The sequence below is a fragment of the Phacochoerus africanus genome, chromosome 3, assembly GCF_016906955.1.
Source record: "Phacochoerus africanus isolate WHEZ1 chromosome 3, ROS_Pafr_v1, whole genome shotgun sequence".
NCBI lineage: Eukaryota > Metazoa > Chordata > Mammalia > Artiodactyla > Suidae > Phacochoerus > Phacochoerus africanus.
Genome location: NC_062546.1, coordinates 119,878,050 through 119,890,247, shown reverse-complemented (window position 1 = coordinate 119,890,247; position 12,198 = coordinate 119,878,050). Strand labels below are relative to the sequence as shown.

General features: G+C 42.9%; 1 protein-coding gene across 1 annotated transcript in view; it reads right to left on the bottom strand.

The window, feature by feature from the left end:
- Window positions 1–297: 297 nt before the first annotated feature.
- GSR (glutathione-disulfide reductase) overlaps window positions 298–12,198 on the bottom strand; it is a 50,572-nt gene continuing 38,671 nt past the window's right edge. The window contains exons 8-13 of the mRNA XM_047772540.1: window positions 10,378–10,464; window positions 8,606–8,764; window positions 7,306–7,417; window positions 3,944–4,075; window positions 2,806–2,939; window positions 298–1,190 (exon numbers count right to left, since the gene is read on the bottom strand). Of these exons, the coding sequence (XP_047628496.1) occupies window positions 1,041–1,190; window positions 2,806–2,939; window positions 3,944–4,075; window positions 7,306–7,417; window positions 8,606–8,764; window positions 10,378–10,464 (774 nt within the window). The 3' untranslated portion in view covers window positions 298–1,040. The remainder of the gene's footprint in view (window positions 1,191–2,805; window positions 2,940–3,943; window positions 4,076–7,305; window positions 7,418–8,605; window positions 8,765–10,377; window positions 10,465–12,198) is intronic.

Genomic DNA, 12,198 nt, shown 5'->3' with positions numbered 1-12,198 from the left:
CCAGATTAGAGTTCCTATTGTGGCTCAGTGGGTTAAGAACATGACATAGGGTCTGTGAGGATGCGGGTTCAGTTCCTGGCCTCGCTCAGTGGGCTAAGGATCCAGTGTTGCCCCAAGCTGTGGTGTATGTCACAGATGTGGCTGGGATCTGGCATTGCTGTGGCTGTGTTGCTACAGCTCCAGTTCGACCCCCAACCTGGGAACTTTCGTATGCTTCACATGTGGCTGTAAAAAGGAAAAAAAAAAGAAAATGAATAGTCACTAATAAACTCGTAACAAGTTTTACAAGAAGACTGTAATTTTATTTTCAGATTTTTAGAAATTTTTTCAAAAAATAAAATGACAAGAACAGATACAAAAGTTGAAATCATTCCTTGAACTATGAACTCTTAGCAGAGATGGGGACTTTTGAAGTATCTGAATCCCCCCCCTTCTGAAAGCAAGAATCACTCCTAAAATGTCCCTCACTCCTTAAATCTTTCCCGAATTTGATGTACTTCATCTCATAAAAGTAGCACAAACCATTTTTAATCATTTAGAACAAAAGAAAGTATAAAATACGGGAGGCAGGCCTTTCAAGTTATATGCTTTTAGTGAAAGGTCGCATCCCTGAAGTAGCTTTGCAATCTTTGCAATCTGCAAAGCACAGTACTGGCTTCAAAGAAATATAACAACTCTGTACTTGGATTATTTAAGTATGAAGAGCTGCTGTCATCTTTGTCTATAAAAATCAGCAAGCGCTATTTGTTCAAGTGCATTCATTTAACTGTACTTCATGTAGTTTTATACTTGGGATGAGGCTAAAACAAAACAAAACGAGTACGGAGCTATTAATAAGAAAAAATAGTAATTAGTGAGCTGTGAAAATCAATCCTGGATGACAAATTTTCTAACTACATAAATAAATTTACTGAAAATGTCCACTATTGGAAGATCCTGATTACAATAATGAAATACATAAAATGGGAATGGTAAGTAAACGTGACGATCTGGTTCCTTTTTGAAGGTTTACTGGTCCAGGTGCCAGCCGTAGGAACTTCTCAACGAAGTGTGACCAGTTCTTCTGAAGAGGTAGGATGAATGGCAACAGTGTTATCAAAGTCAGATTTTGTTGCTCCCATTTTTACTGCGACTGCAAAACCCTGCAGCATTTCATCGCACCCAATTCCTTGCATATGGATCCCAACTACCTGCCAAAGGAAAAAGAAAAATTCTTTAAGTAAAAATTTTTACTTCGTAGGAAGGAGTTTCCACGGTGGTGCAGCAGGTTAAGGTTCTGCCGTTGTTTCTGTGGCAGCTTGAGTCTGATCTCTGGCCTGGGGCAGTGGGTTGAGGATCTGGCATTATTGCAGCTGTGGCTTAGATTCAATCCCTGGCCTGGGAACTTCCACGTGCTGTGGGTGCAGGAATAAAATAAAAACAGTAAGGAAAAAAAAAACCCAAAAAACAAACATATTCCAAGGAGTTCCCATTGTGGCTCAGGGTACCAAACCCAACTAGTACCCATGAGGATGTGGGTTCAATCCCTGGCCCCGTTCAGTGTGTTAAGGATCTGGCATTGCCATGAGCTGTGGTGTAAGTAGCAGACTTGGCTCGGCTCTGGCGTTGCTGTGACTGTGGCATAGGCAGGCAACTGCAGCTCTGATTAGACCCCTAGCCTGGGAGCTTCCATGTGCCACAGGTGCGGCTCTAAAAAAGCAAAGCAAACAAACAAAACCTATGCCAAACCAAAATCACAATGAGATACCACTCTGTATCCACTTGGATGGCACAATAAAAAAAGGCAGTAACAAGTGTTGGCGAAAGTGTGGAGGAACTAGAACATATGTTGTTAAAGGGAACATAAGATAGTGCAGCAACTTTATTTATTTATTTGCTTTTTAGGGCCGCATCCACAGCATATGGAAGTTCCCAGTCTAGGGGTCAAATCCGAGCTGCAACTGCCAGCCTACACCACAGCCACAGCAATGCGGGATCCAAGCCATGTCTGCAACCTACACCACAGCTCACAGCAACACTGGATCTCCAACCCATTGAAGGAGGCCAGGGATCAAACCCGTGTTCTCATGGATACTAGTTGGATTTGTTTCTGCTGCACCACAACGGGAACCCCCCAGGTGCAGCCACTTTAGAAAGTAGCTTTGCGGTCCTCAAAAAGTTAAACCAAAAATAGATAATTATTTCAGAACATTTTATTAAATAAACTTCCTCTTCCTTGCTGATTGGTTATATTAAATCTAAATGTATCATACATTAAATTCTTTGTGTGTGTGTGTGTATGTGTTTTGTCTTTTTAGGGCCATGCCTGCAGCATATGGAGGTTCCCAGGCTAGGAGGTCTAATCGGAGCTGTTGCTGCTGGCCTACGCCAGAGCCACAGCAATGCCAGATCTGAGGTGCATCCAAGACCTACTCCTCAGTTCATGGCAATACCAGATCCTTAACCCACTCAACAAGGCCAGGGATCGAACCTACAACCTCATGGCTCCTAGTGGAATTCATTTCCGCTGTGCCACGACAGGAACTCCATTATCGTACATTAAATTCTTAAATATTCCCGAGTTGCCTATCTATTCCGGCCTATTAGGTCCATGACAATCTTTCCCTTTTAAAAGCAGTTGGAATCTTCTTTCTACGTGAAATACTATGAAGAGCCCCAATGTACAGAGACAGATAAAAGTGAGACTGTGCCCGTTGCATCAAAGAAAGCTTAACTACTTGGTCTCTTCCCTTCCCACCTTACCGAAATATCCCCATCCCTGCCAACTTTGAAGACACTCTTAAGCTTGATGGATTTTTCCCATACCTTTTCCTCTTTGTTGGCACAAACCATTTTCATCACACATTTTGTTTTCCTTTTGGTAACAGCATGATACATTGGAGTAAAGGTGGTGGAATAAATCTTCACATTTTCTTTTCCATATTTACAAATGGCCTCATCTATAATGCATAGGGGGAAAAAGCATCTATCAAAAACTTAAACAATTCCACTGAGCTGTTAGAGAGCTGACCAGAAATACATAACCTGAGTCAAATCATGAGGAAACATTAAGCAAAAGCACAGTGAGCGGCATTCTACAACACAAATGTCAATGTCATGAAAGACAAAAGACAGGTTGAGGAATTCTGTCTCTTGACTAAAGGAGACCAAAGAAGTATGAAAACTAAATATAATGTGATATCCTGAAATAAATCCTGGACTTGGAGGGGAGGAATGTTAATAATGAAATTATCTTAGATAACTGGCAAAATTTGAATGAGGTCTAAAGTTTAGATAATATTGTATCAACTTAAATAGTCTCATTTGAAAATCGTATCATGCTTCAGTAAGGGGATGTCCTTATTCTTAGGAAATCGATACTGAAGTGTGTGTATGTATAAAGAGAAAATGACAAAGCAAAAAATGTTATCAGTAGACAAAAGTCCTCTGTAGTATTTTTGCAACTCTTCTTTAAATTTGAAATTAGTTTAAATAAGGAATTACCATCTCAAAGTATTAGCAGTTGGGGAGGAAACTGGAGCTGTGATAAGAGGCTACTAACTAAAAAGAAATATAACTCAGGGGGCTGATATAAATTTAGTCAGCTGACAAACATCTAGTTTAAAATTGGCAGAGGAGGGGAGTTCCTGTTGTGGCTCAGTGGTTAACGAATCCGACTAGGAATCATGAGGTTGCGGGTTCGATCTCTGGCCTTGCTCAGTGGGTTAAAGATCTGTTATTGCTGTGAGCTGTGGTGTAGGCTGCAGATGCGGCTCAGATCCCACGTTACTGTGGCCCTGGTGTAGGCCAGTGGCTACAGTTCGATTCAACCCCTAGTCCGGAAACCTCCATGTGCCTCGGGTACAGCCCTAGAAAAAGACCAAAAAAGAAAAAAAAAAAAAGAAAAAAAAATTAGCAGAGGAGGGAAAGAAACCATAAACAACCTTCGTTTTTAAACACCTACCTTCTGTGAGTCCCACTGTCCCAATAGGGGGGTGACTAAATACCACTGTGGGGATGTTGTCATAGTCTAATTTGGAATCTTCTTTGCACTCAAAAAGTCTATGGGCAAGTTTCCGGCCAGCAGCAATCGCAACTACAAAGATATTTTAAAATCAGCGTTTAGCTTAGTGTTCATCATAACACAGCAGAATTGTTTGACTAACCATTTACCCATCCAACTTAGCATACACGTTCTGACAGTTTTCTGTCCAGGCTCATTACAATAACTAGTTCAATATAATGAAGACCTATCAATGACTTAGTTAATAATACAAAACTACTGGCTTAGGTGACTTCTGTATATTTTATAACGACCACCCCCCCAAAAGACACATTTACAAGTTCCCAACCATCGTGCAGTTACTTCTTAATGAAGATATTAGCTTTTTGGTACAATGTTTATGGAGTAAACAATATTAGTTTTGAGCATCTTCGGTTCTACTTTTTTTTTTTTTTTTTTGGCAATTTAGGGCCCACACTCTCAGCATATGGAGGTTCCCAAGCCAGGGGTTGAATCGGAGCCGTAGCTGCCAGCCTACATCTCAGCCACAGCAACATCAGCTCCGAGCCATATCTGCGATCTACACCACAGCTCACAGCAACACTGGATCCTTAACCCACTGAGAGAGGTCAGGGATCAAACCTGAGTCCTCATGGATACTAGTCAGCTTCTCTTCTGCTCAGCCACAATAGGAACTTCCAGTTCTACTTTATTTTTTTTTCTTTTTCTTTTTGCTATTTCTTTGGGCCGCTCCTGCGGCATATGGAGGTTCCCAGGCTAGGGGTCCAATTGGAGCTGTAGCCACCGGCCTACATCAGAGCCACAGCGACGCGGGATCCGAGCCGCGTCTGCAACCTACACCACACCTCACGGCAACGCCGGATCGTTAACCCACTGAGCAAGGGCAGGGACGGAACCCGCAACCTCATGGTTCCTAGTCAGATTCGTTAACCACTGCGCCACGACGGGAACTCCTCAGTTCTACTTTATAACCACAGCCATTTCACAGAAATATTTTAAAAATTATTTTTCTTAGTAATTTCTTAAAGACTTTATCCTCCTTAGCCTGCTTTTATTCCTAACAGTCTTTTAAGAAAAATGGCTGAGTTCAGCAAATACATGAGTTATTTTGTTGACTTCAAAGGGACAAAGTTTTTTTTCCAACATAAGCTATCAGTAGGCATAAGAAATTTTCCTTAGATGATAAACTTTTCTTCAATTATGTTATGTTTTGTTGTTGTCCGTTTTTTGTCTTTTTTAGAGCTGCATCCAAAGACCTGTGGAATTTCCCAGACTAGGGGATGAATCCGAGCTACAGCTGCCAGCCTACACCACAGCCACAGCAACATGGGATCTGAGCTGTGTCTGCAACCTACACTACAGCTCACAGTAATGTCAGATCCTTAACCCACTGAGCAAGGCCAGGGATCGAACCTGCAACCTCATGGTTACTAGTTGGGTTTGTTTCTGCTGAGCCACAACGGGAACTCCAATTATGTTATGTTTTTGAAACTTTGCTTGTTATTTGCTTTTGTTGAGAGGGCTCCCTAAAGGAACTAAAAGGCTTTGGGTGTGTGACTTGATTGGGAGAGTGAGTTTCCATTCTGAGCAAGACCCAGGGCCATTTTGGAAAGGCTGGTAAGGCCCCAGCGAGATACAGAGTAAAAGCAGATAGAGGGGTGTCACTAACAGAAGAGAAACAAAGAGTTTGAAGATGATGCCAGTTAACAAAGGAAGGAGGCGGAAGTATGGGATTCAGAGGTTGGGATTCAATCTTGGATTGCATCAGGACTAAACAGGCTTATAAGAATGCCATTCTAGGGAGTTCCCATGGTGCAGCAGAAATGAATCTGACTAGGAACCATGAGGTTGAGGGTTCCATCCCTGGCCTCACTCAGTGGGTTAAGGATCTGGCATTGCTGTGGCTGTGGTATAGGCTGGCAGCTATAGCTCTGATTAGACCCCTAGCCTGGGAACCTCCACATGCTGCAGGTATGACCCTAAAAAGCAAAAAAAAAAAAAAAAAAGAATGCTGTTATGAAAAACTTCTTCCAAAGCCACTTCTCTCCACTGTCACCAACACAACAGGGATTCAAATTTAGAGCATTTTTCAGAGGGAGACCATATCATCTATATAAAAATCCCAGAAGGGAGTTCCCGCTGTGGCTCAGCAGGTCAAGAATCCAGCATAGTTTCTGTGAGGATGCGAGTTCCATCATGGGTTTCATGCAGTGGGTTAAGGATCCAGCACTGCCATAAGCTGTGCTGTAGGTTGCAGATGCCGCTCAGATCTGGAGTTACTGTGGCTGTGTCATAGGCCTCCACTGAAGTTCCACTGCGACCCCTGGTGCAGGAACTTCCATATGCTACAGGTGTAGCCATTTAAACAAAAAAAAAAATTCAGGAGTTCCCTGGTGGCTCAGCAGATTAAGCATATGGTTGTCACTGCTGTGTGTCGGGTTTGATCCCTGGCCCAGGAACTTCCCCATGCCATGGGTGCAGCCAAAGGGAAAAAAAGAATCCAGGCTTCACTAAGCATTTTAAAAATCCTTTAAAGGAAAATGAATACAATTCAATGCATTTTCAAAGCAAAAATGATGATTATTTAGAAAATGTCAGGTACCCAACTAACATGTATTTCAACCCATTTTTATCACTTTGATAACTCCTTTTTTTTTCTTTGTCTTTTTTTTTTTTAGGGCCACACCTGCAGCATATGGAGGTTCCCAGGCTAGGGGTCTAATCCGAGCTGTAGCTGCTGGCCTATGCCACAGCCACAGCCACAGCCACACCAGATCCAGGCTGAGTCTGTGACCTACACTACAGCTCTGGGCAACGCCGGATCCCCAACCCACTAGGCAAGGCTAGGGATCGAACCTGCAACCTCATGGTTCCTAGTCGGATTCGTTTCCACTGTGTCATGGGAACTCCAAGACACACATCCTTTTAACTTTGCTTAAGCTGATTTGACTGTTAGGAGCTGACCGGTTTTATGGTTTTACACAACACAAAGAGCCTCCCTTCTCCCTAAAGAAGAAACCTTAGGAGTTCCGTTGTGGCTCAGCGGAACCAAATCTGTCCAGGAACCATGAGGTCGCGGGTTCCATCCCTGGCCTCACTCAGTGGGTTAAAGATCCAGCATTGCCATGAGCTGTGGTGTAGGTCGCAGATGCGGCTCAGATCCTGTGTTGCTGTGGCTGTGGCATAGGTCAGCAGCTGTAGCTCCGATTAGACCCCTAGCCTGGGAACCTCCATATGCCTCGGTACGGCCCTAGAAAAGACAAAAAAAAAAAAAAAAGAAGAAGAAGAAGAAGAAACCTTACCTGGAGTAAGAAGCGCTCTTCCACACACGTCCCCAACTGCGTAAACGCCTTTTACATTAGTATTCTGGAATTCATCTACTATGATATGACCTTTGTCATCAGTTTGAATCCCCTAAAATTGTGAAAGGGCGTCATATAAGTACTTGGCAAAAATGGCAAAATTTCTACAAATAAGGGCAGCACTAGCGTTTGGATCTACCTCACTTCAGGTACCTCTTCAGCCTGAATCTCCAAGAAACCACAAGACTCAATCACAAAATGAAAAACATCTTAGCAAACTGGCAAGTTTCAAATCTTTTGCTTAATTTACAAGGTAAGTATTTAATCCAATTTTGAGAAGTTTTAACAGGATTTGACTTTGCATTGTATGATTCAGCTGGTCAGGTAAGCCTGAAAAGGAATCACTTAACTATTAGACATGGTACTTGCTATCCCTGTGGAGTCCATCTAAGCCAGTGATTTTCAATTTTTCCCTTGGAAGCACTTCTCCTGAAGCATACAAACTCGCACATTAGAGGGGCTCAGCCAGAAGCAGTTATCAGAAGCAGATTTCTTTGAAGTTTACAGTTTTATCTTTAAAAATCCAAGGAACCCATTCATGGGCATATATCTAGACAAAACTTTCATTCAAAATGACAGATGCACCTCTATGTTCATGGCAGCACTATTCACAATAGCCAAGACATGGAAACAACCTAAATGGCCATTGACAGATAACTGGATTAAGAAGACAGAAGATGTGGTACATGCACACAATGGAATATTACTCAGCCATAAAAAAGAACAAAATAATGCCATTTGCAGCAACATGGATGGAACCAGAATTTCTCATACTAAGTGAAGTCAAAAAGAGGAAGACAAATACCATATCATATCACTTATATGTGGAATCTAATACACGGCACAAACAAACCTATTTACAGAAAAGAAACTTACGGACATGGAGAACAGATTTGTTGTTGCCAAGGGGAAAGGGTGGGAGTTTGGGGTTAATAGATGCAAACTATTGTATCTGGAGTGGATAAGCAATGAGATCCTGCTGTACAGCACAGGGAACTATATGCAATCACTTGTGATGGAATATGATGGAAGATAATATGAGAAAAAGAATGTTTATTGTATCTATATAAGACAGATGCTAGGTGAACATACTATGGCAATCACTGCACAATATATATCAATCAAACCATCATGCTGTACACCTTAAACTCACACAGTGATGTATGTCAATTATTTCTCAATAAAACTGGGAGGGGTGGGGGGAGGAGAAATATCTTAGGTAGACTAGGGGTCAGCTTACCAGTTGGCTTAAATTCAGGCCCCTGGAGTTTGGGTCCCGCCCAATGGCCCAGAGCAAGCAGTCAACACCTGAAATGGTGCTAAAGGTGGGTTTCCTACCAGGAACTGAAGTAACCATGCAGAGTTCCAGGCCGGAAGAAGTTTTTTTGACTTCCTTGACCTGTTATCAAATAAAATTTGTTATTTCGGGGTATGGGCATGGAAAGAGAGCAAATAAAGAGGAAACTAAAATTCTTAACAACAAAAAAAATAAAAAAATCTCCACTGAATCGCACATGAGTCCTACACACTAGCACCTTTACTCTGCCCAAAGGCCATCAACACTAGAACTCCTTGGAGCCAAGGCGGTACCCTAGGTGGCCCCGAATCAGCCAGCCACGTCAACTCATGTTAAGAACCTAAAGCTTCAGCTTAAAAAACAAAGAGAATATTTTAAAGTGTCCTCTTTAAAAACTGATAAAATTTTAAATCACAAATCTAAGCACGGTGATTTGTAACTGGGGTACGGAGAAGAGATAGGCTGTAGCAGCATCAAGTGAGGGGTTTTTTTGTTTTTGTCTTTTGTCTTTTTAGGGCTGCACCTGCAGTTCATGGAGGTTCCCAGGCTAGGGCTCGAATCGGAGCTATTGCTGCCAGCCTACACAAGAGCCACATCGATGCGGGATCCAAGCCGCATCTGCAACCTATACCACAGCTCATGGCAACACCAGATCCTTAACCCACTGAGCTAGGCCAGGGATCCCAGGGATCAAACCTGCAACCTCATGGTTCATAGTAGGATTCGTTTCCACTGCGCCACGACAGGAACTCAAGTGAGTTTTTTAAACTACATGATCCTTGCTTCTTCCTGGACATTATTAATCAGGGTGGGGATGGGGCTGAGATCAGTGCAGGAGAGTGAAGGTACCCATAGTTTACTAAAGATTCTCAGGTGATTCTGATATTGACCTCCACCATCAGTCCAGCTCTTTGGCATTCACAAAGCAAGTTGACACTTCTTTTACTTATGATATAGCCTATGCTGGAAAGACAAAGCTCTGGGGGGAAAAAAAATCTTTTTTTTTTTTTTTTTTGTCTTTTTAGGGTCACATCTGTGGCATATGGAAGTTCTCAGGCTAGGGGCTGAATTGGAGCTACAGCTGCCAGCCTATACCACAGCCATAGCAATGCCATATCTGAGCTGCATCTGCGATCTACACCACGGTCACAGCAATGCCAGATCCTTAACCCACTGAGGAAGGCAAGAGATAGAACCTACATCATCATGGATACTAGTTGGGTTCTTAACCCACTAAGCCACAATGGGAACTCCAAAAAAATCATTTTTATAAGACTAATGCTCCAGGAAGAATCTGACATGTAGGTGATTCTTTGAGAATAAAAAGAATACAAAGTAAAGTGCTTTGTCATTCTTTCCATCTACAAAACCTGAAATGGTATAATTTCAGTATAGATTCCGTAATAATATTTCCTGGAAATAAATATAAACCTGAAAAAATAGGATGTTCAATGAGGCCTTTGTGCACAAAAGTTACAGTGTTAGTTTTAATTAAACTAAATTCAGCTAACAGATTTCTAATCTTTTATATCTTGACAACATTCAACCATTAATGTGAAACACAGCTTCTTTGAATAAAGAAAAGAATTGATATACTCTAAAAAGGAAATAAATAAGCTGACCAGGGGAGATGTAAGGTCTGTGTTTGTTAAACTAGTGGGGTTCACGACAGATGGATGACCGTGGGCGGTAAGCTCGCCTGGGCTGGCTCTTACCTGTGAGTACTTCAGCACCTCTATGCCAGCATTCTCCAGCTCTTCAGTACAGTTGGAGCTGATGATTGAATCAAAACTCCTAAGCACCTGTATACAAGCAGCCGAGGGAAAGAGTAAGAATTATTAAATACATGCTATAGGAGTTCCCACTGTGGCGCAGCAGAAATGAATCCGACTAGGAACCATGAGGTTGTGGTTTGATCACTGGCCCTGGTCAGTGGCTTAAGGATCTGGCATTGCCGTGAGCTGTGGTGTAGGTTGCAGACTCGGCTTGGATCCCAAATTGCCATGGCTGTGGTGTCCAGTTAGACCCCTCGACTGGGAACCTCCATATGCCACAAGTGCGGTCCTAAAAAGCAAAACAAATAAGTGTTACAAACCTGGGAGGGAAATTTCAGTATCAGGCCCCTCTCTGACCTCCTTCTTTATTCATGGCCTCTCTTTAAGTGGAGGGTTTTTTTGGGGTTTTTTTTTTTGGCTTTTTGTATTTTTAGGGCTGCACCCACAGCATTTGGAGGTTTCCAGGCAAGGGCTCGAATTGGAGCTACAGCTGCTGGCCTATGCCAGAGCCACAGCAACGCCAGATCCGAGCCGAGTCTGTGACCTTCACCACAAGTCATGGCAACACGGGATCCTTAACCCACTAAGCGAGGCCAGGGATGGAACTCACAACCTCATGGTTCCTAGTCAGATTCGTTTCTGCCGTGCTACAATGGGAACTCCTGTGAGTGGAGTTTTAAATCTATTTTATTACTACACTGCCACACTATACCCAACATCACCAACTTCTGTTCTCAAGTTAAATCCCCAGGCAACCAAGGCCTTGACTATCTCTGCCATGCTCCTCTCCTCTAAAGCTCTTCTCTTTTCCGTAAGTCAAGGGACCAGATATTCTTTCCCCTTTTAATATTTCAGGGCCAGCTTTCCTGCTGATATGATTTAAGGGAAGATGCTCTAAGAAAACAAACAAACAAACAAAAAAACCTCTTTATCTAGGCTGAAAAGTCAACAGCCTGGCATTGGAGATTTCTTTCTTTCTTTTTGCTTTTTAAGGCCGCACCTGTGGCATATGGAAGTTCCCAGGCTAGGGGTCAAATTGGAGCTACAGCTGCCAGCCTACGTCACAGCCACAGCAATGCCAGATCCAAGCCACATCTGTGACCTACAACACAACTCACAGCAACACCGGATCCTTAATACACTGAGCAAGGCCAGGAATTGAACCCACATCCTCATGGCTCCTAGTTGAGTTCAATGACCGCTGAGCCATGGAGGGAACGCTGAGATTTCTCTCTTTCGTTCCTTCTTTCTTTCCATCCTTTCTTTCTTCTTTTTTTTTTTTTTTTGTCTTTTTGCTATTTCTTGGGCCGCTCCCGCGGCATATGGAGGTTCCCAGGTTAGGGGTCCAATCGGAGCTGTGGCTGCCAGCCTACGCCAGAGCCACAGCAACGCAGGATCTGAGCCGCATCTGCAGCCTACACCACAGCTCATGGCAACGCCAGATTGTTAACCCACTGAGCAAGGGCAGGGACCGAACCTGCAACCTCACGGTTCCTAGTCAGATTCATTAACCACTGCGCCACGATGGGAACTCCCTTTCTTTGTTTTTTGCTACGTTTTGCCATACCCATAGCAAATAAAAGTTCCTGGACTAGGGATCAAACCCACACCACAGCAGTGACAATGCTGCATCCTTAACCCACTGAGCCACCAGGGAATTCCCCCTTCTTCTTCTTCTTTTTTTTTTAATACTAGTCTTACTACTTAAGATTTCAAACTACATACTTTAGGGTTCTATTGGGTATATATGGGATCCATTCT